The sequence below is a fragment of the Budorcas taxicolor genome, chromosome 10 (assembly GCF_023091745.1).
Source record: "Budorcas taxicolor isolate Tak-1 chromosome 10, Takin1.1, whole genome shotgun sequence".
Classification (NCBI taxonomy): Eukaryota; Metazoa; Chordata; class Mammalia; order Artiodactyla; family Bovidae; genus Budorcas; species Budorcas taxicolor.
In genome coordinates, this window is record NC_068919.1 from 86,921,520 (window position 1) to 86,948,122 (window position 26,603).

The following is a 26,603-nucleotide window of genomic DNA, read 5'->3' on the forward strand; positions in this document are numbered from 1 at the left end:
GATGTGCAACAAGCAGCAGGGCCAAGGCTTTAAGTTGTTGATTCAATATAATCAAGAATTTAAAAGAACGGTTAGAAACAGAGGGCCCTAAACAAAGGGAAGAAAAGAGGCCAAGTGCCTCAGAAATTGAGGAACTGAGGTTTAAAGGGTGCCAGCCCATAACTAGGACAGAAAGGCTTAATTTGTCCAAAGACTGTCCCACTGTCCTCCTTTGGTACTGGAATTTATCATGGCTACTTTTAGAGAGAAATGAAGCAACGAGGAAATACGACTACTGTGGTCAAGCACCCATGGGCAGGTGAAGGGGGTTAACAAATAAAGCGAGGCTTGGAATTAAACTAGAGTTTCAGAGGCAGAAGGCAAGGCAATGAGCAAGTACTGAACATTTAGGGGAAAAAAAGAGTATATAGTGGGCAAGGCTTTTGTAGGTTAGGTACAAAAGAATTTGAGATTCTGAATTAATAGGCTATAAAAATATAAGTAGCATTAAAACAAAAAAAATTCCAGCCAGCCTGTAGAGGCCTGACCATAGGCCCCTGATCTCTTCGTTGTTTCTTCTCCCTCCCCTAACTGGTTCTAATTTCACCTTTGCTGCTGATTCATTCAGCAAGGACCATCAGTTCTTTGGAAGGAAGCATCAACACATTCAGTTCCAAACCCAGTGACGACAGACAACTTAGCATCAACATCAAACTCCTGTTTCACACACCAATATTTCTCTTATTTTTCTTTTTAAAAGAAAACAGATCAAATATCCTGTCCTCCAACTTCCTTTCCTTTCCCCAATCACCACCAATCAGTAGAGTTGCATTTGGTTCTCACTGATGTAAGCCAGCTCAAGAAAAAAGAAGAGAGAAAAAGACAACTCTCAGATTTCTTAGAAGTTAGTTCGCATTATTAACTTAGGTTTTCTTTAAAATGCATGGTCTTGTCCACCAAGACGCATGGTCTGGTGGAGTGGACTCGAATCCTTGTTTTTTTCAGTGTTCTCTCACTGTTTTAATTAATTAACTAATTTTTGGTTGTGCTGGGTCTTCGCTGCTGTGTGGCTTTTCTCCAGTTGCAGTGAGTGCGGGCTTCTCACTGCTGTGGCTTTTCTTATTGCAGAATAAGGGTCTTAGACAATCGGGTTTCAGTAGTTGTGGCTCACAGGCTCTAGAGCAAGGGCCCAGTAGCTGTGGTGCACGGGCTTAGCTGCCCCACGGCACATGGATCTCCCAGACCAGAGATCAGACCGGCGTCCTCTGTGTCAGCAGACAGACTCATCCCCTGTACCACCAGGGATGTCCTCGAATCCTCATTTTCAACAAACTCTACAGCAGTGGTGCCACACATTAGAATCCTTTGAGATGCTTTTAAATAAAAACTTATAAGAGCCTCACCCCCAGATATTCACTAGGTCTGCAAAGGGGCCGTGGTAATTAGTTATTACGCATTATTACTAATTACGACTACTGTGTGTGAGCAAGGTTAGAAACCACTATACTAAAAGTGACTTTGATGCAGGTGGTCCATGGACAAAGTCTGAAACAGCTGAAAAGAATACACTTTAATGAGGTCCTTCTTAAACTCATTCCACCGTCAAAGTAGATGGTAGGCAGATACAAGTATTTAGATCATTTATTTTTTCCTAAACCACCAGTGACAATTAAAAAAAAAAATCAATTCCTCTTTAAAAAGCTCTCAAATCTTAAGGAAAGCCTTAAGAAGAATATCTGGTTCTTAACTGAGAAGAGTCCATCTGTCTTGTCACTTATTTATACATATTAAGTATAATAGACTACAATAAAGTTGATGAAAATCTAGGATAAAGTCTCCTGGACAAAGCCCTCAAAAACAATTCTGGGAGGAAAAAAAGCAGTTCCAACCGTATTAAGGTTGAGAAAGTTATTCTTCTTCAACAAAGAAAACAGAAACTAGGCTATAAAGTTGCCAAATTATAAGTGATGAGAAGAAATGGTCATTCATCTCAGCTAAACAGTAACTGAACAAATCAAATCACGGAAAAATCTTTTAAATCAATTTTATTATGAAATAAATCTAAAGTAGTTCATCTACTTCAATCTTAAAAATAATAATAATATGACTCACAGTATTTTTTAATTAAGAGTTTAGTTCCCAGGCTTCCCTGGTGTCTCAGAGGTAAAGAATCTGCCTGCCAACGCAGAGGACATGGGTTCGATCCCTGATCCGGGAAGATCCCACGTGCCAAGAAGCAACGAAGCCTGTGCGCCACAACTATGGGGCCTGTGCTCCAGAGCCTGGGAACCACAACTGCTGAGCCCTCGTGCTCCAGAGCCCAAGCTCCACTAGAGAAGCCTCTGCAAGCAGCAGCCCATGCACCTCAAAGAAGAGTCGCCCCTGCTCACTGCAACTAGATAGAGCCCATGCAGCAATGAAGATCCAGTGTAGCCAAAAATAAAAAATAAATCAAGAAATAAAACTACTTAAAAAAAATTCAGTTCCCTTATATCATCTTGGCACATCTTCTCCAAAATAGTTCAAGGCTCTTTTCCTGTCCAAGGGGAAGGAAACCCCATCCTCAAACTCCTTATTTATGCTGTGCGTTAATAACAATATTCTACTAAATGAACAAGTCTACATTTGTTCAGAGATTAGCTTCCAGCCTGTTGCTGCCTGTGGACTTCTTAATAGCTAGCTTCAAACAAACTCTGATACAAGGAGACCACTTGTGTGGCAAGAAATTTTTATTAGTACTTGGATTTGGGAAAAAAGAAATGGGAGTGGAAGAAGAAATAGACAAACCATGCTACAGAAACTCCTGAGGATTCAGGATGGATTTCTGAAGCAGAGGGAGGTTAAAGGGGTTACTGATCCATGGGGAGGAAAGACATAGCAGGCTTTCATTTGTAGTGGTGACTATAACTAAACAGCGTTTTGTTTTTTTTTAATTTGCAGAACAGAAAAAAGAAAATTAAAAATACGTTACAAAATAGTAGTCTATTTTAATAAGATGCTAAATATCACTTAAGGAACTTCAGAAGCAGAAGTGGACGGAGTTCAGGAAAGCCATATTCTATTCAGATATTAAGAAAACCTGTCCTGTGTGTGAGCTCAAATTCCTCTACCTATAAAGTGGTTATGCTGCTTGCTAATTTCAGAAGGCTTAAGCCATGAATTAAAAATGTTTTTTGCAAGATAATAGCCTACTTTACAGAAGGAAAATCTTTCTTTGATTGCTGGTTATTTTTCTAAAGTAATATATTCCACAGGAAAAATCCACGTGGCTAGAAAGATTAGTAAGAAATAGAAAATCAGTAAGATCTGAATTTGCTTCGAATAAGCTGGACTTAAGGAAGTTCATGGATTTTCTTTGGTGGGGTGGTGAGGGAGGAGAAGGAAGGAGGAAAACGAAGAAAGGGGGAAGCTGAACTGAGAGGAGTTTATTTGCGGCTCTGAAACCAGTCCCCAGAATCCTACCCCTGCTGCTAGACTGTGAGCATCCCCAAAGGCGAGGACCATGCACTGTTTACTCTGCACCCGCAACAGCACAGCCACCACAGGGTACAGGGTAAATGCTTGAGAAACGTGTGATAGATGAAGAATTAAATATTTCTTAACATTATTCTAGGCAGTAAGTTACAAGTGAAAGGATCTAATCTAACTCTCAGTATTAGATACACTGCTAAACTGTACTGTGGCTAAGAATAAAAGCAGATATGTAATAATAAAGAAAAAAAAATGGAACTCAAGCACTCCTAGCCTCAGAAAGCACAGGAAATCAGAAAGAAAGGACCCAGGCTCAACCAAAGGAGAAGCCTGCCTGCCAAACATAACCAGTGGGTGTCGGAAGATCTCTTTATGACCACTCCCTCCCCCTCAAAGGCTGTTTTCTTTAACAGTCCTGCCCCCTCAGTGTGGGGGCCCAGGAAGGCTTTTTGAAAAAAAAAAAACCTTCTCAGCTCTAAGTTAGCTTTGGACAGTTCCTGGGATTCTCAACGTGATCGTTTAACACCTCATTAAGAAGTCTATTATAGGAATTAATCCAAATGAGCCGAACCCAATTTTAATTAAACCTCAATCTGCCCAATGGGCTCTCAGTTCCCCTCAATACTAAGAAGTACAAAACGTACAGTTTCTACAAAGAAAGTTACTTCTGTCATATTACAATCTATCAGTAAGATGCACCTAACCAGCTTATTTTGTTCCATAATTTTGCCATTCTAGCTTTAAAATTCAGCTATCCCTTGTGGCTCAGCTGGTAAAGAATCCGCCTGCAATGTGGGAGACCTGGGTTCGATCCCTGGGTTGGGAAGATTTCTTGGAGAAGGGAAAGGCTACCCACTCCGGTATTCTAGCCTGGAAAATTCCAGGGACTGTACAGTCCATGGGGTCGCAAAGAGTCGGACACGACTGAGCAACTTCACTTTCACACTTTCATACAACTTACTCTAAGAACCTATTCATCCATTTTCTAATATTTCTGGATCATGTGAGCATTCATTTGTTCAGCAAGTTTATCAAAAAGCTACTAGATTTCAGACACTAAGCTAGGTGCTATGCTTGTTATGGACTATGTCTTTGGACATCAAAACACACGAAAGCCCAGCTCTGGAAAATGGAAAAGCACAGTTTAGTTGCTTTGGCCAGACATTTTGCCTTGATTCATGAATAGATCTTACAGCTAAATTTCCATTACTGGATATGGATTAGTGATGTGTGAAGCAAAATCTAGAATTTCAAATGTCTTGTGCAATTTGTCAGAATTTCCTCTATTTTTTTCCTACTCATCAGCCTGTTCTAACTTCACATGTCCACTCAAGAGTACATGCGCAATTCCCAACCACTGGTACCTTACTGTGGTTCCTAAGGAACACGGCTCTCAGGATCTACTCATCATTCTAGCCATACAGATTGGAGAGGAAATGCGGAAAAAACTGGGAGAAAGAAAGGTATGCTCACAATGCAGGGTAGGGAAAGGATCTCAACTCGCCCTGCATGCTGCAGCTTTTCTGAAGGCTCTACACTCCTGTCACCAAAGAATAACATGTCTTTCCACAAGAAAGATGAAAACATTTATTAATAATCAACCACAGACTACTTGAGTGCATGTTTAAGCCTTACTTTCAACCTCAAGCAGGATTACTTCCATGGAAGTTATTAATGTACTCTGGAATCTAAAACAAAAAGGTTTTAATCATAAAAGTAACATATTCAATCTGGTAAAATAAAATTCATTCCTCCACCCAGTCACCTCCATTCCCACTCCCAGCAAGAAGCTGCAGGTTCTGCTTCAGGGTCTCCTCGTGGCTGGTGCAGAAATGCCAAATGGCATCCTTGCCCCTCTGCTGCTTTTTCTGTCAATCTTGGATGGTGTCTAGGTAAGGCATCTATCTGGACTCCTCCTTTCCATGTTTTGTCCACTAACCACCACTACTTTTTTGTAATATTACCAATTTAAAAATTCTCGTAGTGGCTAGTTATCTTCATAAACGTAAAGACTATCTTTTTGGGGAGGGCATACTACACAGCTTGTGAGATCTTAGTTCCCCCACCAGGGATGGAACCCGGGTCACAGGAGTGAAAGCGCCAATTCCTAAGTGCTGAACCACCAGGGAAACCCCTAAAGACTATTTCTTAATTTCAAAACATGTTATTTGTAAATTTAAGACAGTATCCACTGATTCCACTAAGTACAGTAAAAAGAAACCAATACATTTGTATGCTCCTCACCTTCCTTACCCTCTTTCTGTATCTCCTGCCTTCTGTTGGCTACTTTCATATTGTCAAGGTTCTTGATGCTTCTGATTTATAACTACAGCTAAACTTTCCATGCTTTACCTATAACCGAACCCCAAGATGAGAAACTAATTAAAAGCAGTAATGCTTCACTACACTTCTGTTAAACAAAAGAGGGTTTTCCAAGTGTCAGGCTAAGTGTTTTCTCTTTTTCGACCCCCAACAATTAGTTTTGATTTTATCTTAAGTTGAGAGAGAATAGTTTAACATTTCACAGCTCACAGTATTATCATTATGAAACAACTACTTCAGATCCACTAATTCTGGTTTGGAGGGAAAAAAAAAAAGAGAAATCATATTAAGCCAACACACAGTCAAAGAAGGAACAGAAGCACTGTGTGGACATACAGTGCTATAAATCCTACCATCTGACACAGGTCATATCTTCACTTGGAATGAAACAGAGGCTAAAGGAAAACTGAAGTGTTTAACGGCAAGCAAGTATTTACGTTTAGTCTAATCTGCTTTGGAGTTACCTATCTATAAGTCCTGTTTATAAGATACTTCTCCATCCTAATTTAATTCTTAATATTCTTCCAATGATTGCTAGTCTCTGTATCTGTATCATTAATGAGCTACAACACTGGCCAGTTACAATGGGATGAATGTTTCCTTCTCTGGCTCTGAAAACTAGCTTACAAATGGCTGCTTCTTGCTCAAGCTAACTGTATCATAAAAGCATGAAGATCGATCCCACTAAGAGAAAAGCAGTGACAGCATCACATCAAAGATTATATTAAAATATTAATTTCCCTAAGTCCTATAATTCTAAGAACAGTGGTCAGTATACATGAAGTTTCAATCCAAGAATAATCCTGTTTGAGTGAATTATTTATCTTATCCTCTACTTAGGTGTCTAGATTTCATAAGTTCTCAGAGTTTAAGAATACAAATAATGGGTGAAATCATAAGTCACTAAGTCTTATGTTGCCTGTCTTCAAGGCATCAGCGTAATAATCGTTTAACCATTCACCAAATATGTACTGCATGCCTACTATGTGCAAAAGGAGAAGAGGGCGGCAGAGGATGAGAAGGTTAGATAGCATCACTGACTCCATGGACCTGAATCTGAGCAAACTCCTGGAGACGGTGAAGGACAGGGTATGCTGGCACCCTGCAGTCCACGAGGTCACAAAGAGTGGACACGACTTAGCGACTAAACAACAACTATGTGCCAAACAAGGTGGCCCTAAACTCCCTGTTTTCATGGAATTTATATTCCACTTGGGGAAGATAGACAACAATTTAGAGAAAAATCAAGTCAAACAATTATTTACTCTAAGGTCTTAAAGTAGTTAGTATTTAAGATGCAAAGGAGGTGCAAGACATACATTCCTGTCCTTAAAGAACTAATAATCTAAAGAGGAAGATGACATATGCATAGAAAAACTACAGTAAAGAGTTAGTCAAATTTCATATGTATAGCTTTGGAATAACTCATATTTTCACACATTATACTATGAAATACTAAGCTATCAATCTATCTGCATCAACTGACCAACAAGCCTTTGGAGTTACTGCCCCAAAATACTGCCTATTAACTTAAAGTTCATTTTTGGTAAAGTCTCCATCTTTCTACAACAGCATTATTCTAATACCTTACTACATTTCATCCTTGTATTACCAAAAATGTTTGCTGAAGAGGAAAAACAGTGTGAATACTATTAAGATACAGAGGACTCGGAAACTTCATTCAAGACAAAGCCAAAAATCTTTAGACATGCTGAATGTGGCAACAATAAACTTCATATACTCATTGGAATTATGCTATTACAAGCATAGTTAGCTGTATGTTAAAGAGAAAAAAAATTGAGTAACATAAAATACTTGAGATATACAGTCAAAATTATAATGAAAGAGGGTGCAATATAGGGATAGGGAGTGGAAGGCACAAACTGTTGAGAAAGGTAGGCTCAGAATGTGTTGCACAACACAGGCAATGGAGCCAATATTTAGTAATAACCATAAATGGAAAGTAAAATTAAAACTGTATAAAAGATGTAAAAAAATTTAAATAAAAACCTTATTTACCTTTAAAAATTGCAATGCAAAAGCTTAGAGATTTCATTATACGTGTAGTATTTTAGGGCTGGGACACCAACAATGACATCTAGCAAGTAAGTCTATTGATTTATACACTTTGAAGAAAACACTGTTCAAACATTAAGCATTAGCTCTGTGAGACAATAAATGTGTGAAACTAAACTTGTGAAACACAGTTTTTGGGAGAAAAAACATGTATCAACACAGAGGCGTCATAAAAAAACAGCACTTTAGTTTGTTGTGAAAAACGAATAGCGTTGGGTGACAGGAGATCACCCAATTGTCAGAGGCACCAAACTGGTTTAAATAAGAGTACAAACAGGAAAAGATAAGGTTAAAAATCAAACTACAAAGGATCTCAAACATCCTATAACGAATTTGACTTCATTCTATAAGCAGCTAGGAGTTACTGAGCACTGTTATCCTCTGCTTCGGCATCTTTGGGCAGACGACAACAGAGCTTTTGTCAGGAAGATTAACAGGCGGTACAGGAGACTGGAGAGAAGGCAGGTACGGGCGGTGCAACTATTTAAGGAACAGGGAGTCAGGGCCTGCCAACAGTCACGTGGCAGAAGTGACAGGCAGAAGCAACAGACTCTGTCTCAGATATGGGGAAAGGCGGCTATGATTTCAGGCCTACAGAACTTGAAGACAGCGCTATACTGTATTTAGTTGAGAAGACGAAGAGGGGATACAATGAGAAAAAGCAGAGTAACTTCTTAATCACGAGGAAACACCAGATGAACCTGAATTGAGGCATATTCTGTATCATAACTGGCCTGTAATTGTTAAAAGTGTCAATGTCACGGAGGTCAAAGACGGAGGAACTGTGGCTGAAGGAGACCAGAGAGACGAGGCAACCCAGGGCAGCAGGCGGCCCTGGCCCCCACTCCACACCCTCGGGACGCCGGCCTGAGGAACAGACAGCAGCAGTGTGCCACTATCACTTACGGACACTAAGTGACAGTGTGCTCACATTGGTTAATTAAACAATATTCATGTGTTAGTGCAAGCTTCTTGCTTTGACTGGCTTATTATGGCCATGTAGGAAAACACCTTTGCAGGAAGTACACACGAAAGCACTTGGGATGATGGAGCATAAGATCAGCAATGATTCAGAAAAAAAAGCATTTTTGTGTGCTGTACTTCCAATTCTTATGTAAGTTTGTGACTGTTCTGTAAGAAAAAGATTTCAGAACATTATGCTGACAGACATTAACTCTGCCATGTGACCACAGGTCTACATCGTGAAATTGAGGGACAGACATTTTAAACTATTGTGACTTTTTTTTTCATAATTTTTAGTTCTCTTTCTCTGCTCCTGCTTCCTTTATACCAACTGGGAAAAGCAAGAACACCAAGGAAGATTAGAACGTTCCTATTTTCCCCTACAATTTCCATTTTTTCCCCAGAAGTTGTAGGAAGTTTCAAAAACAAAACAATATATACATTTAAAAATGAAAGACATAATGAAAGATGGTCTTTGTGTAGAAACAAGGGACCTGCAAATGAACAAGGGTCCTTACTGAGCCAAGAAAGAAAATAAATGCTTCAGTAGAGATGATGTATGCACCCCTGAAGCTGCTAAATCAGTCTCAAAAATGAAATTCTGCCACAAATTTGTGATCATATATAAAATGCTAACAATTCCAATAAGAGAGTAGCTTAGAGAAGAGATATGTAAATTCATGATCTTAAAACACACACACACACACACCTTTCGAGCAAAATGTTTTCAGAAAAGTGAATCTGGGTCTCAAAGTAAGGGTGTGATAGTGAGACTAGGACATACAGATGGGAGTACAAGTGGCCCAGGGCAAAAACACACCGAAAATGCTGTGTTAACTGCAGCTTACCTAGAGCCTCTAGCCCTACAATTCTCTGAATTATTTGAAACTGAAACAGGAGGAAAAAATAAATAAAAAAGGAAATCAAGATCCTGGTGACTCTTCTCTGTCTTCAGCCCCATCTACAATGGAATTCTGTTGGTTTAACATCCTCTTTGGTGAGGAAAAACTAGAGTGGCCCCACAAGAAGGACTGTTCACAGTGAAATAAGTTTACACAACAGAGAAATTAAAGGTGTGCAAGTATATAAAACTATTATGTCTTACAAAATGGAGAAAACAGTATGTCAAAAATGAGCTATTTCAAATAATGCTTAATACTTGTATGTTTGATGACAAAGTCAGAAAATTATATTAAGGACATGAAAAGAAAGCCAGCTTCTTATTCCTGCTGCTGCTAAGTCGCTTCAGTCGTGTCCGACTCTGTGCGACCCCACAGACAGCAGCCCACTAAGCTCCTCTGTCCCTGGGATTCTCCAAGCAAGAATACTGGAGTGGGTTGCCATTTCCTTCTCCAATTCCCTTAAACCAACATTAAATTCAGGACGAAGCACTGACATTACATTACCTTTGCCCCTCTTATTTCGAAACAGAAAGAGGTATTTGGGCTTCCCTGGCAGCTCAGCTGGTAAAGAATCTGCCTGCAACGTGGGAGACCTGGGTTCGATCCCTGGGTTGGAAAGATCCCCTGAAGAAGGGAAAGGCTACCCACTCCAGTACTCTGACCTGGAGAATTTCATGGACTGTACAGTCCATGGGGTCACAAAGAGGTGGACAGGACTAAGTGACTTTCACATTCACATGTGAGGTATTTACCATTATTCATTTGCAATATCAATATTATCATGTAACAGTCCCTTCTGTTCATATATGGATCACGTTTTGCTTCCCCAATTTCCGGTTCACTGCACTACTGAGACTCACTCAAAGAAAAGTATCAGTATAGCTCTTAAGCAAATCTGATCTCCAGACAAATTCCTTCAAAAGGTAAGCATGGATATATTATATTCTGTACTTTTCATGAAATCTGAAGGGGCTATAAAATTCCTAACCTCTGGGAAACAGGCCATAATTCTGTCTGTATTAAGCAGCCCACAGAAACTGTTCAAGAATTTGAGTCTGGTACTACACAAGGCAAGAGAACCAGTGTGCCTGTGTTTTCATATCAACATAAGACTCTACCTGTGACCCACCTTGCTCACCCCCCCTCATGCACTCCACCTATACGACTATGCTTCTGCCACAGTGGCCTCCACGTTACTGCTGAACACAGAGTCATCTACATCTCAGGACGTTCTTGCCCTGGATTTTCAGGGCTAAAGTTCCACCTCCTTCAAGGGCTCGATAAAATCTTACCTTCTCAATGACCACCCTATTCAAAACTGTAAATTGCGTCTCCAGAACCCAACACATACTTTCCTCCTTCTTTCCAGAGTACTTACCACTTTTTGGGAACTGTGTAATTTATTTCCCGTATTAGAACCCCACAAGACAGCAGTCAGGGGGTATTTTATTCTTTGATGAACCAGGAGTACCTAGAAAGAGCACCTACCACACACTGTGGGCACCCAAGTATTTGGTGAATGATTAATAAAACTTCCATTTCTCTATGACATGGTAATCTCTGGGATTAATACAACAGCCCACTATCCTCTACATCCCCAGTGACCCCCAAGTACACAGCTCATTCAAGCGATCTGCTTGGATGTCCACTGTCTACAGATTCTGATTTACAGAGTCTAATATTAATATGCAGTGAGATACTCAATGTTTGCAGAGTTCATGGGATTCAATGTTCTGAACAAATGAGATCAAGTTTCTCTCAAGGCAAGTGACTTCTATTATAAAATCACATCAGGTAATTAATTGCAGATACCTCTTTTTTAAAGGTTACCTTAAAGCAGTGAAAAGGCTACTGCCAGATTCCACCTTTTCTTCTTCAAGGACAATGAAAAGATGTGTTCAATAATGCCATAAAAGTATTACCCTAACCCACTCAAATCTAAAAAAAAAAAATCAGGCCAAACTTAAATAGGATGAGGTAGCAGGCTTTATAAGAAATGTATTTTTTACTGGGGCTTTCCTGGTGGCCCAGACATTAAGAATCTGCCGGTGATGCAGGAGATCTGAGTTCGATCCCTGGGTTGGGAAGATCCCCTGGAGAAGGGAATGGCTATCCACTCCAGTATTCTTGCCTGGAGAATTCCACAGACAGAGGGACCTGGAGAGCTACAGTCCATGGAGTGGCCACCCCCCCCAAAAAACTAACTACTTTTGGTTAGATTTTTATCATCCTATATTTTGAGAGAAACAATATAGCCAACAGAAGTCTGTCATACTAATTAGAAGTTTTAGGGACTGATTTTAAAATATATTATCTAAAAGCTGGTGGTGGCAAGTTTTAAAAAGGGCTATAAATTCTTCAACCTGCCTCCCATTTGAGGTGGAGTCTGGTCCCCTACGCCCTGCAATCTGGACTGGCCTTGGTGACGTGCTCTTAACAGAAGATCAGAGAACGTCATGGGGATTTCAGCACGTCCTTTGGGAATGCATGTTCTCTGCAGCATCCTATCTGGTCAACAGGCCATGAGGACTCACACCACATGGAGAGGATAGCTCAGCTGAGTCCAACCTTCAAGTCATGCCAGCCCAGGTGATGTGTGAAGGAACAAGTCTCCAGGTGTTCCCAGCCCCCAGGCATCAGTCTTCCAAGTTCAACCCAGACACTGTGGAGCAAAGACAAGCCATCCCTGACTGAACTCCTGACCCACAGAATCTGTGAGCATAGTTAAGATAGCTGCTGTGTCACACCACTAAGCTTAGAGGGTGGTTACAGAGGCAACAGATAAACTGGAAAACAAGTGCTAACCCAAAGCCTATATCTAACGATCACATTTTCTCTCTACCAACAGAGCCTAGATTTCGTCGTTTAGCATAGATGAGTCATTTGTCCAGAGGTCACGCATCACCTGGATCCATGTTCTAGGATCGGGCAAAGACAGAATCCAAGGTAACTTTGATAACTGTTAACATTTGTTTTTTAGTCACCTAAACCTATGTCAAATAACTAGATAAATAATACCTATGCATATACATATACGTGTCTGAGCACAGACACATACACTTACATATACAAGCATGTATATATACTCAGGTCAAAGCACACTATTTCCAGCAATACCTTATAAGAAAGAAAGAAGATAACACTGTAGTTCTATTAACAGGGAGCTTTTCACAAAGCTACATGCAGTGTTCACAACATTAGTGAATTACTTTCTTCCCCAAGGAATCCGTTTATGAAGCTGAAAATGATCAACACTTCCAAGAGCTAACAACAATGTATGTACCACAGATCAGAAAAAAAAATTAAGGTGAAATTCTAATTTAAGAAAACTGGCTCAAATCAATGAAAATGAGATGCACTACTTTCTTCCTGTTTTCTCAGTGCAAGCCAGATCAATCGTACCACGAAATATTATATAGCTGAAGAGTGGAGTTTATCAAGGCTGATAATGTTTTACAAAAGTAAAACTGATTTTAGAAGCATTAAAAAAGCAACAAGCAAATGTATGTTTCATACTCACAATGGAGATTCTTCTCAAAGTGAAAAAAGAAAAACCCCGCTTGCTCCCCTTTTACTATAGTATTTCTATAGTCAACGCTGCCCTCTAGTGATATAAAATAAAAGTCAAGTATCAGGAAGTGAACACTTGTTCACTTGAGGATGTTTTAAGTCAGGGCATCTAGTTTGGACTACAAAACCTATCAAAGACAGAATAAATAGATTCAGGATGACCTTTATTAATTATAATTATGTTAAAGTAGAAAATCATTTAAAAGGCATTAAATAAAGGACACTAATTCATGGAAACAGCAGCTTTTACATACTATGGAAATGAAACATCACTACCCAGTGAATTATTTACATCTTCACATGAAATTATGCAATTCAAGACTGTGAAGACTTATCACCTAAGACTTACCGAGAATACGTAGGACAGTGAGATTAAAGCCTCACCGTCTATAGACAAGGCAACTATAGCCTGGGGAACCAGTTGAGCCAGGCTACAGTGAGCCAGGCTAGCTGTCCTGGCATGTGCAGACACACTGAAAAGGGGCCACAGACACCAAGACCCGTCAGCTCTGCCCAGAAGTATCCCTGACTCCTCATTTGGGGAAAAAACTCAAGAAAAGAGAGCAGGTCTGGCGGCTGAGTACTGACTGAATCCAGGAAACTTTCCAGGGAAAGCAGGCCTTACCGAGGGTGGTGCCATCCTGCCCCATGATGCACTTCATGGCAGTGATGATCTGCTCCGCCACAGGCGGGGACAGCGATGCGGCGTACACCGCGCTGTGGGAATGCGTCCGCAGGTAGTCGATCAGCGCCTGGGGACGGCACAGAGGCAAGTCATTAGAGGCCGTGGGTGGGCGCACTGGCAACCTCTCTGCCTTCCACCCGGGTGAAGGAAGGCTCCTCCCCTCAGCAGTCCTGACTGGGGATGCCAGTCTGAGACACAAGGCCCACCAACACGGGCAGAGCACACTGTCAGCGACAACTGGGTTAGTAAAAAAGCAAGAGTTCCAGAAGAACATCTACCTGTGCTTCACTACGCTAAAGCCTCTGACTGTGTGGATCACAACAAAAGGATCCACATTTGTTCGAATGTGGAAAATTCTTAAAGCGGTGGGTCTACCATCTTACCTGCCTCCTGAGAAACCTGTGTGCAGGTCAAGAAGCAACAGCTAGAACTGGACATGGAACAACAGACTGGTTCTAAACTGGGAAAGGAGTACGTCAAGGCTGTATGTTGTCAACCTGCTTATTTAACTTATACGCAGAGTACATCATGTGAAATGCAGGGCTGGATGAAGCATAAGCTGGAATCAAGATTGCTGGGAGAAATATCAATAACTTCAGACATGCAGATGACACCACCCTTATGGCAGAAAGTGAAGAACTAAAGAGCCTCTTGATGAAAGTGAAAGAGAAGAGTGAAAAAGCTGGCTTAAAGCTCAACGTTCAGAAAACAAGGATCATGGCACCTGGTCCCATTATTTCACGGCAAACAGATGGGGAAAAAAATGGAAACAGTGGCAGACTTTATTTTCTTGGGCTCCAAAATCATTGCGGACAGTGACTGCAGCCATGAAATTAACAGGTGCTTGCTCCTTGGAAGAAAAGCTACGAAAAACATAGACAGCATATTAAAAAGCAGAGACATCACTTTGCCGACAAAGGTCAGTATAGTCAAAGCTATGGTTTTTCCAACAGTCATGTATGATTTGAGAGTTAGACTACAAAGGCGGCTGACTGTCAAAGAATTGATGCTTTCAAACTATAGTGCTGGAGAAGACTCCTGAGAGTCCCTTGGATACCGAGGAGATCAAACGAGTCCATCCTAAAGGAAATCGGTCCTGCATATTCATTGGAAGGACTGATGCTGAAGTTGAAACTTCAATATTTTGGCCACCTGATGTGTACAGACAACTCACTGGAAGAGACCCTGATGCTGGGAAAGATTGAGGGCAGGAGGAAAAGGGGGCAACAGAGGATGAGATGGGTGGATGTCATCACCGACTCAATGAACATGAGTTTGAGCATAAATTCTGGGAGATAGTGAAGGACCGGGAAGCCTGGCGTGCTGCAGACCATGGGGTTGCAAAGAGTTGGACATGAATGAGCGACTAAACAACAACATGCAACGTCCTCAGGCTTTGTTTTGTTTGTTACTTTGGCCATGGTGCACAGCTTGTGGGATCTTAGTTCCCCAACCAGGGACTGAACCCACATCCTCAGCAGTGAAAGCGTGGAGTCCTAACCACTGAACCACTAGGGAATTTCCTGTTTTGTTTTTTAAACATGCCACAACATGAAAGGATGAAAAATTAGTTTTAAAAAAGACCTCAAATTTAGAGAACATATCATTTAATATCATAAACAGATCTGCAATCCTCAGTTAAACAAGAAAGAAAGTGTTTGGATTGCTTTTAGATATACTTCTAAGTATTACAGGAAATATCATCTGCATCTTACCAAATGCCTGCAAAGCCCATCCTTACATTCCTGAGTAAGAGAAAGACAGTTCTCTAATATCAACTTTAAAGACATTAAACATCCTCCAGATACACAGAGATTTATAAATAAATCTGTTTTATTGATATACAATTGATATAAATGTGGCAGAAATTAAACAAATTTACTTTTTTTGTAAGAACATTAAAGCTATCTCATTGAATGAAAAAATAACTAAACAATACCTTGTCTGCCAGTAAGAAAAATTTCCAATCAATCAATTATATATCCCTATTCTCTGATGCCTTTTAACTTCACTAAGTCTTTAAATAAAATGTGCATACAAAGAAGCTTATGTTTCAGAACCAAACCAGGAAACACAAAATGCAACCAGGAAACAGTATAGTGTGTTACTTCGAAAATATAAAATATTGTACAAAACCCAATATAAAAAGGTAAATATATTGTATCTTGATGCTCTCCCAGAGCATTATTTATCTATCTTTTGGTGTAGCAACAAATCTTACCAAAAAGCAATCAATTCTCCAAAGTAAGCCTGGAGATAGCCTTTTCCTAATAACAAAAATTTAGGGCAAAAATCTATTGAACCTGACCAAAACCACTGAAAATGGGGTTTATCTAAAAGGAATCAATGATAAAGAGAAAGTCCCTGCTTTAAGATTCTCAGGGTCGAATTTTAAAGAGGAATTTAAGTACATTTAGAGTATCATGTACAAATACTTGACGTACATTGTTGTTTTCCTAATATTGTGTATAGATTTTTAAAATAACTGTTTTATTGATATACAATTCACATACTGTAGTATTCTCTTTTTCACAGTGTGTAATACACTGGAAACAGTGTCAGACTTTATTTTGGGGGGCTCCAAAATCACTGCAGATGGTGATTACAGCCATGAAATTAAAAGACGCTTACTCCATGGAAGAAAAGTTATGACCAACCTAGATAGCATATTCAAAAGCAGAGACATTACTTTGCTAACAAAGGTCCGTCTAGTCAAGGCTATGGTTTTTCCAGTGGTCATGTATGGATGTGAGAGTTGGACTGTGAAGAAGGCTGAGGGCCGAAGAATTGATGCTTTTGAACTGTGGTGTTGGAGAAGACTCTTGAGAGTCCCTTGGACTGCAAGGAGATCCAACCAATCCATTCTGAAGGAGATCAGTCCTGGGATTTCTTTGGAAGGACTGATACTAAAGCTGAAACTCCAGTACTTTGGCCACTTCATGCGAAGACCTGACTCATTGGAAAAGACTCTGATGCCGGGGGGGATTGGGGACAGGAGGAGAAGGGGATGACAGAGGATGAGATGGCTGGATGGCATCATTGACTCGATAGACGTGAGTCTGAGTGAACTCCGGGAGTTGGTGATGGACAGGGAGGCCTGGCATGCTCCGATTCACGGGGTCGCAAAGAGTTGGACACGACTGAACTGAACTGGACTGAATACAGTGGCTTTCAGTACATTCACAGAGCTGTCCAACTTTCATCACTATCTAATTTCAGAACATCTTCATTCCCTCAAAAAGAAACCTCATATCCATTAGTAGTCACTTTCCACTTCCCCTATCTCCTTTGCTGTGGCAACCACTAACCTATTTCTGCCTCTATGATTTGCCTATTCTGGATACATCATATAAAAGAAATACTGTAACTGGTGAGCTTTTTTTACTGACTTCTTTAACATAATGCTTTCAAGGTTATTTCCATGTTATAGCACGGGCATGTATTATTTGTTAAGCCCTTGCTACAAATGTGAGCCAGGCACACTTATCTCTGTTTTACAGATAAGGAAACTTAAACATTAAGTACTTTGCCCAAGGTCTCACAAAGTTAGGAAAATACTCAAACCCGAACCTAGGGTTCTGTCTCCGTGGCTCAACCATTCCCACCATGCTATACTGATTTCAAATACCTCGGAGTTCATTATGTAGTTTTTGGATTGGCAAAGACAATGCCTTGCAGTACACCAGAGCCAGCAAAGTAATTCTTTTCCTCCTGTCTTGATGCTCACTCAAGACGCATTTGAGTCCAAGGGTAGGGGAAGAAACTGGTCTACTGTCCCCACTGGCTCCCATGACATCCCTGCTATGTCTGAAATAGTGAACACCACTCAGACCCAGCAGAAGACTATGCCAATGGGCAGCACCCTGTGTGCTCTTTCGCACAAGAGGGTATTCTGTCCTCAGACCAGGATATAGTTTAGCACGAAACTCCAATAGGAAAACAACAGACAATGAGCAGAACCCGCCATGGTTTATCAGAGGCACTCAGAGGGGGCCGAAGTGTGAAGCCTGCTGGCACCAGGTGCCTGACCCACAAACAAATTTAGGGTGTCCACATCCAAGTTCAGGACTCTACCTCCCCAAAACTGAAATCTAGTAGCCAGTGCCTTAGTGTACCTTAACTGCTCGATTGTCAGGGCCCGTTTACCTTCTTGCCTCCGATGTATCCTCCAGAAGCACCAAAGCTTTTTGTGAATGTTCCCATCATGATGTCCACATCCTCAGGATCCAGGCCAAAGTAGTCCACCACGCCTCGTCCTGTAGGGCCCAGAGCCCCGATGCTGTGAGCTTCATCTAGATACAAGTACGCCTTGTACTTCTTCTTCAGGGCAATCACTTCAGGAAGGCGAACAATAGACCCCTCCATGCTGGCAAAACAGGGCAAAATACACACACACACTGAGACTCTTTAACTCTCAAAACCAGGAGGGGGCCACTTTATTATTATTCAGTTCATTGCTTTTTTACATGATCTGACAATGCTGCTTGTAGTTTTAAACTGGCAATGACAGACAATGCCATGGCTAGGCAGATATCCAGAGGAAAGGAGACTGGATCTTTTAAAACAAACACCAGAATACAAGTGACCATAATTCACCACAGAGGGACAGAGGTCACAGTAGATTCTTCTAAAGTTTGTAATTACAGGCAACATTTGACTTTGCATATATTGCATGTGTAATTAAAGTTACACAAAAGAATAAAAAACATTAGGAGGTGGGAGAATAATTACAAGGGCTGCAAACAGGTAAACAATATGAAATATTTCTTAAAATTAAGCGGCATGTAATTTGTTCTGACACATTAGAAAACATATTCTAATTCTTCTCCTTATGTGTAAACTCCCTATACAAACAGTGGAAAAATAATGGACCCAGAAAGAAAGGAGACTTGGAGATGATATATATAGCATGATGAAAAGAATAAAGATGCCCAGGCATTTTAACAAGTCAGAAACTCTGTCTCCTTAGTTTTCAGAGGGGTCTAGATTAGTGTCCCCTTCAACTTAAAACTTCTATGACTTCATGCAGCAAATCAGACATCAGAATAAATATAGCAGGATTACCTATATATTCCCTCCACAAGGATTAGAATTTTCTTCCAGGGCCTTCGTGTCCGAGGCTGACCATAAACAATGGCATCTTTCAACAGCTTCTCTAGGCTTTGCATATCTGTAGCACACAAAAAAGAATTTCAGCACAAAGTATCTTCCTCTTTTCTAACTTTATTCCTAAAATGCAAATATACATTTCTTATTTAGGAAGCATGCCTCAGATAGCAAAGGACATTAACGTAATTAGAATCAGACAGAAGAAAAATGGGGCAAAATAGGTAGGCTACTGATAACTTCAATTAAAATCTCATTTAAAATTTAACAAGTGTTCAAAGAGACCAGAAACTCAATTAAATGAGTGTGGTAAAGTTGACTTAGTTGGTTGGCATGCTTATGAAATGACCAATTTTTTTCATGAAATTTCAGTCATCTTTTTTAGTATTTAAACAATCAAATGTATATTTAATCTTAGTGAGCCATTCAGAAGTAAATGCATAAAGAAAGCTGAGTAAGAAAATGAGAATAAACTACTATAAACACATACACCTTCTAAACAGCACATATGGGAGAAAAACTTCTAAGTGCATACCCCATTTCCTTTCACCTAGGATATATGCAATAAAGGCTTGTTAAATAGTTTTATCTTGGTAGTGATTAAAAATAACACCAGTCTGGACAGGCATGAATCTATATGTTAAACAAGCCTGGCAATCAGTAGAGACTGTTCCATGTTTGACTTGACCAGCTATCTGTCTACAACCAAGTTCTTGGGGCTCTGCTGTTACGGCAATTACATGGCCTAGGAAACACTTGGGGCATACTGCCATTAAGAAGAATAACTTTCCTGTTCAAGATAAACACTTGGAAGACCACTGTTACTACCATTACAGACTTCATACTTAAAATTTATGTCCTGAAACAAGACCCTTAAGAGTCCTCCGCCCAAAAATGTATGCAATATGAAGTTTAGGGTATATTTATCAGGGGTGGGAGACACCCCCGTCATAAATCTGGTTTCTTACTGTTCATCACTGAAGGGAGGGGTTACAAAGTCACACGGATTTGCTCTCTTTATAAAATAATGGGTAGAAAAGAGAAGTAAGGTAATAAAAACACACACTGCAGACACAAATAAAATGGCCCAAAGTTGACTGTTTACACCTTCAGTTATGCATAACAAAGCAATCTTATCTGGTATCTAACCCAGAAAAAAGAGATGCTCCCACAAAGTAAAAAATCTGATCTGAAGCTGCAAGTCTTGCTACAGAGGGCAATGTGTGGCAATTAGCAGAAGACAAGTAAAAATGGACTCATTGTTTTAGCTTCCTCTGTTTATACAGAGAAAGGAAGAGAAAAATAAAACGTTGATTCAAAATTTTACATGAAAGAAAATATCTACGGAATTCTTGACCATATTATCTACTTGGGAAACAAAATTCAATACTTCTCATAGTATACTCTCCAAATCCCATGTAAATTAGAGATTTAGACAAAAAATATACCACAAAATGACCAGAAGAAAAGGTAAGAGAATAATTGAGAATGAGAAAGGCCATCACACAAAATCCAAACAAAAATCGTAAAACAGTAAGTGTGACAACATCAACCTTTCAGTAAGTCCACACAGCAAGACACTAAAAACAAAGTTAAAAATAAAAAATATTGCAACACAAAGGGCTCTTATAAGCAGTACAAAGAGAAACAGTTTGAAAAACATCAATTTACAAAGAAATACAAAGACAATAACTCTGTATAAAAAGTTGCTCAACACCTAATAATCAAATAAAAATTAATGTTATTGGACTTATTAGATTAGGAAAGAATTTAAATGATACATGTTGGCCTGTAAGTAGAAACAGTCACTGTTTTTGATTTCAGGTGTTGCTGAGTAAAAATCTGTACAGTGCTTGGAGGCAATCTGGAAAAGTATAGCAAATTTCTATCATTTTAACCATGTATTCTAAAGACTACTGGGAATTTACCCTAAGGCACTAATCAGACTAGTGAGGAAAATATGAGTGTAGGTGGAACTGCTTCTAGCAGAGAAACTCAGAAACAGCCTGGATGTTCAAACGGAAGGACGGACTGAATGAGAGCACAGCCTGCCACCTCGCTTTTACAGGAGGCCACGCACATGTACTGCAATAGTTCCCAATGTGTTTTAAGAAAACAACAAGTCATACAACAGTGCTTCATAAATCCCATTTACATAAAACAAAATACTGTATATATCATTCTCATTGTAAAGCATTTCAGACAAAGAGATGAAAGGAAGGTTATTACCATCTGTAAACCTTCCATCCAGAGGCACACATCTAGTATTTGAGTGTACCTTCTTTTAGACTTTTGTCTGACATTTGTCTAAAAGACTTCTGTCTTTTAGACCTTTTGGTAAAAAGGTCTTTTACCTTTTACACATTTTGGTAAAAGATGATATTAAACAGTTTGATCATATCTCTTTGCTACACAAGAACATTTGAACCTGGAAAGTTGTGCGTTTTTATTACAATTAATAATGCACTAAGATATTTCCATTTAGGGAGAAAGTCTTGGCTTAGTGCCACTTTTCTCTGCTTTTATGGCACTTGTTCATATCTGCATTTCAGTATTCGTCTGTTGTATTCTAACTGCTGGTTTGTCTACAGTCTCTTTAGCAACCAGTCAGAGATCCTGGAGATCAGGAAGCCTGCTTTACTTCGCTTCAATACCCACAATGTGATGGCAAGACAGGCATCTAGTATGAATGCATATTGAACAAGTGATTTATAAAAAAGGAAGATGAAAAATTCGAAGTCAGAAAAAGAACAATGTTTTACTTTGTACCAAAAGGCTTCCTTCAGCCTTTATTTTTATTCCAATGAGAAAGATAGTAACTTTTATTTTTTTTACTTTATTCTGATTCTAAATGGAAAGGAATGGGAATGACAGTTAACAACCAAGCTTCCACCTCTCAATACTGTCATGTGACTACAGCAGTCTTATATTTGAAACTCAAGGAGGAAACAACTGTGTTCCAAACCACCTAAATATGCAGGCCAAAAAAATGAAGGTCTTTTTTAAACTTCCACATTCACTCCAAAGCCCATCCATCTTCTTCAGCATCCAAAGATTAAGCACATGTTGTGCTTAGCTATGTAATAAAGTGGCAAACACGCTGCACCGCTGACATCACAGGACAGTTGCCTATATAACCAGACTTCCGACGCTGGGCCCCAGCCTCACAGGTCATCATCTTCATCCGGGAGAGCAGCTGTCTGAGCAACCTCTAAATTGTGCTTGTACTGTGCTGCCAAGGCTGGGTCCATGACCACCTCTGGCGGGGCAGGAGCAGGCATGGCGACAAACTCCAAGTTAGGGTCTCCAATCCGTTTTCTGGTAAGCCAGAGGAAGGGCTTTTCAAAGTTGTAGCTACTTTTGGCAGAAATGTCATAGTACTGAAGATTCTTCTTTCGGTGGAAGACAACTGACTTTGCCTTAACCTTTCTGTCCTTAATATCCACTTTGTTGCCACACAACACAACTGGGATGTTCTCACATACTCGTACCAGATCTCTATCCCAGTTAGGCACATTCTTGCAAGTAAATCTTGATGTTACGTCAAACATTATAATGGCACACTGAGCTTGTGTATAATAGCCATCTCTCAGTCCACTAAATTCCTCCTGACCGGCTGTATCCCATACATTGAACTTAATAGGTCCTCTGTTGGTATGGAACACAAGAGGATGGACCTCAACACCCAAGGTAGCTACATACTTCTCAAATTCACCAGTCAGATGACGCTTCACGAATGTAGTTTTTCCAGTACCACCATCACCACCCAAAACAAGTTTGAACTGAACTTGGGGTTCTCCTTGGGCAGCCATTGCGATGTTACTTCCAGAAGCGTCTCCACGCCTGTTTGACTCAGATAGCAACTTTTAGAACACAGGACCAGAACTTACATTTTAGGTATTGGTACTTCAGTTTCATTTACAGTTTCAACTGTTAATGTAACTAATTGTTACCACTGCCACTAATCCAAACAATCCTAAACCCTAAAGCCAAAGTAGATTTCACAGCAAACTCACTATTGTGTTTGAAGACTCGAATGGTTGCTCCTGAAAGTCTGGCTCCCAGAACCAGTGAAGCGTGGTTCAGTTCATCACTCAGAATCAGGCAACCCTGCAAAACCACCAGGAGAGGAAGATAAGAATCTGAGGGGAAAGGTTTAGGTAGACGAACTACAAAATGCTAAAACCATTAATAATTATATCTTACTAGGGAAAGTATGCACAATGGCAAAGGCATCAGTTTGCTCTAAGTCTTTGTTTATAATGCTGATATTATAAAATATTTATTAGCTTATTACATACTAAATATTACATAAATCATATTATTATTTATATGCTATAACTTTTTCCATCCTTTCACTTTTAGCCTGTGTCTTTAATTTACAAAAAAATTTTTATCTAACTTGACAATCCATCTTCTAATCAGAAATACAAACCGTTTATATTTAATGTGATGTTAATACAGTTGTGTTTAAATCTCCTCTCTTGCATATATATATATATATATATATATGTATGTATGTATGTATGTGTATGTGAGTGCCAAGTCACTTCAGTCATGTCTGACTCTTTGTGACCCTATAGACCATAACCTGCCAGACTCCTCTGTCCAGAGATTCCCCAGGCAAGAATACAGGAGTGGGTTGCCATGCCCTCCAACAGGGAATCTTCCCGACCCAGGGATGAAACCTGAGTCTCTTATGTCTCCCGCATTGGCAGGCAGGTTCTTTACCACTAGTGCCACCTGGGAAGCTCTATGCATGCACGCACGCACGCACACACACACAGAAGCTCTATGCGTGCACGCGCACACACACACACATATACTCACACCTTGCCCGTATATCTCTGAACAATGTGCATTACAGTAACAAGTATTAGGGACCTATATATTTTCATATTTTTCTACTAGAAAAAACAACCTGATTAATAATTTCTAAACTAAATATCTCTTCTTCCATTATTTTAGTCTTTTTTGACATTTTATTTATAAGAATTCCTTCAAAATGAAGAAAGAAACAGTCATCTAAAGGCAATACAGAAAAAAATCATGGGTTCCAGTAAAAAAGCTTCAACTGATTTAAGTTTCCAGGGGTTCCACTTATACAAAATTTTTCTGGCTTGCCTGGATGTTTTACAAAACAAAAGAAGATATACATGAGGGAGCTTTCATAAGTGACAGACGAAATCTTACTTTGCTAACAAGAGCAGGAATGTTCATGGAATTTGTTGCGAATCCCATGCCATATGCCATAGCAGCTTCCACTCCCAAGAAACTTGCCACAAGCTTCTCTAGTTCCTCATGCTTGTCCAGGTTTCCTGCGTAAAGAAGTTAATGAAAGTCAATGTCACTAAAGTTCAAATTTAAGAGTTACTCATGACTTTAGAAAAAGAAACCACAGCCTATGTTATAACCTTTTCAGACTGAAGTCTAATGAAGGAGTCAGTATCATGAAGAGTCAAGGCTCATAAAGATACGACAGCTGGATAAAGCCAGATGCAGCACCTGTGGTGGCATTTCTGTAAAGAGGGTTGCCAGCAGTGTCTCCCATTCCTATTCACACATGCTGGTTCCAGGGCTATGCCTTAGGAAGCCTGGCAGCACCTGCTTTTATACATTTGAAGTCAGCTGCCATGTAAAACAGTCTAGAAAGCCTTTGTAAAGAGAGATCATGTGGACAGGGAAGGGCACTTAGAGACTAAGGAGGAAGGGGCAGGGCTCACCCATCAGCTGAGGTGCCAGACATGCAGGTGACACTATCATGGATACGCTATCCTCAGTCATAATACCCCGGTGACCCCACATGGAGCTGCGATAAATGTCAAGTTCTTTCCAAATGACAGAATCACAAGCAAATAAATATACATTTCTGTTGTGAGCCACTAAGTTTTGGAAAGGTTTGTTATGTAGCAAAAGGTGAGTTGAAAAACACCTTCCCTAACTTGGTATTATGATTTTAAATCAGTGCTCAAATCCATAAGGACCGAACAACATTCATCAATGATACTGGCTACATGCAGAAGAGAAAAGATGCTGAGAAAGAAGACTGCTGAATTAGGATGCTATGTGTTTTTTAAAGCTTAAGCAAGTGAGTTATCCTCTCTGGGCCTCTGTTTCTTATCTGTTTAACACCAATAATAACATCTCCTCTATCTACCTCATGACATTGTTATAAAGATCAAGACAGACAAGATGTTCAAGCAATTCATACAGGGCCATAAAGATATAAGGTGTGGTTACTCTGTGTCATCACTGCATAAGGCTCCCTTAAGCACATCACTGGGGATCCCAAGGAAGAATGACCCAGAGGCACTTGCCATTCTCTAGACCCACGAGAAACCATAATGAATGACTGCTTTAACATACTAAGTTTTGGGGTGATCCACAGGAATAAATATCCAGAAAGTTGTCTTATAACTTTTATGGTTATCAGTTCTCTTGAGCAAGATGGAAAAATTAAGACTTCCTTTGAGCTTAAATCAACTAAATCTCTTTGTAGACACCTGTTCGCTTTTATGTTTTATAGACTTGTAATAATAATAAAAGAGTTAACATTTATTGAGGGTTTTAACAATAATAAAAGAGTTAACATTTATTGAGAGTTTACCATGGTATAAGCGCTTTACATGAATTAGCCTATTTAATTCTTGAAACAGCCCTATAAAGTAGGAATTATTATTAGCCCCAATTTACCAGTATGGAAGCAGATTAACCCTCATTTGCCCATGGCTCAGTATACCAGTAAAAAGTTCTCTCAATCACTACCATTTAACCAATAAAGTCAACATTAAAGCTATAAATGAAACAAATACCTAATGGAACTTTTCTAGAGATAGTCTGTATGTAAAACATAATGGAAAAGATAAAAATATCTCAAAACACACTGAAGCATTAAAATCATTCATCACTTTAGAAAAATAAAGCCTTCTTTACTTGATCTAAACTCCACAGCAAAGTATGTATTTGGATATTCATATTCTAGCTCTGTATCAGTATTTTCCCTCCTGAGACAAAAAGTTAAGAACATGAGCTGACCAAACTAATAGCCTACGCTTACCAATTTCCTGCCGAGTGCTGCACACTCCGACTCCATACTCCTCTAGGACTTTGGCAGCTGCCTCCTGACATGGTCCAGAGTTCCTCGCAAATCCGAGATAGTTGTAAGAACCCATGTTTATAACATCTTTAATTACATTCCCTGTGTACCTGTATTTTAACAGCATAAAAGTTCATGAAACTCAGGAGCAAGTCAAACACTTACATGTGATAATAAACTTACTGATAATACAAAAGGAAGCACCATCTGCAGGAATTAAGAGAGAATATGGTCTCCATGGAAAGCAGCTCAGCTCACCTACCAATTAGGAAGGTGGACATTAAAACAAAATATCAGTTTTCATTTATCAATAGGGATGTTTAAAAACTAACTACATCATGGGAATTCCCTGGTGGTCCAGTGATTAGGACTTGACGCTTTCACTGTTGCAGCCTGGGTTCAATTCCTGGCCAGGAAACTCTAAGACCCCACA

At 39.7% G+C, this 26,603-nt stretch overlaps 2 protein-coding genes across 2 annotated transcripts in view; both read right to left on the reverse strand.

The window, feature by feature from the left end:
• SPTLC2 (serine palmitoyltransferase long chain base subunit 2) overlaps positions 1-26,603 on the reverse strand; it is a 102,893-nt gene that overhangs the window by 32,440 nt on the left and 43,850 nt on the right. The window contains exons 4-9 of the mRNA XM_052646780.1: positions 26,132-26,280; positions 24,268-24,392; positions 23,091-23,184; positions 19,033-19,138; positions 18,115-18,334; positions 13,909-14,035 (exon numbers count right to left, since the gene is read on the reverse strand). Coding sequence (XP_052502740.1) covers positions 13,909-14,035; positions 18,115-18,334; positions 19,033-19,138; positions 23,091-23,184; positions 24,268-24,392; positions 26,132-26,280 — 821 coding nt within the window. The remainder of the gene's footprint in view (positions 1-13,908; positions 14,036-18,114; positions 18,335-19,032; positions 19,139-23,090; positions 23,185-24,267; positions 24,393-26,131; positions 26,281-26,603) is intronic.
• LOC128054180 (GTP-binding nuclear protein Ran-like) lies at positions 22,239-22,886 on the reverse strand. The gene has a single exon (XM_052646787.1). The coding sequence runs from the start codon at positions 22,884-22,886 to the stop codon at positions 22,239-22,241; it is 648 nt and encodes a 215-aa protein (XP_052502747.1).

Coding starts and splice junctions, on each gene's coding strand:
- LOC128054180 (XM_052646787.1), bottom strand. CDS start 22,886: ATGGCTGCCCAAGGAGAACCCCAAGTTCAGTTCAAACTTGTTTTGGGT.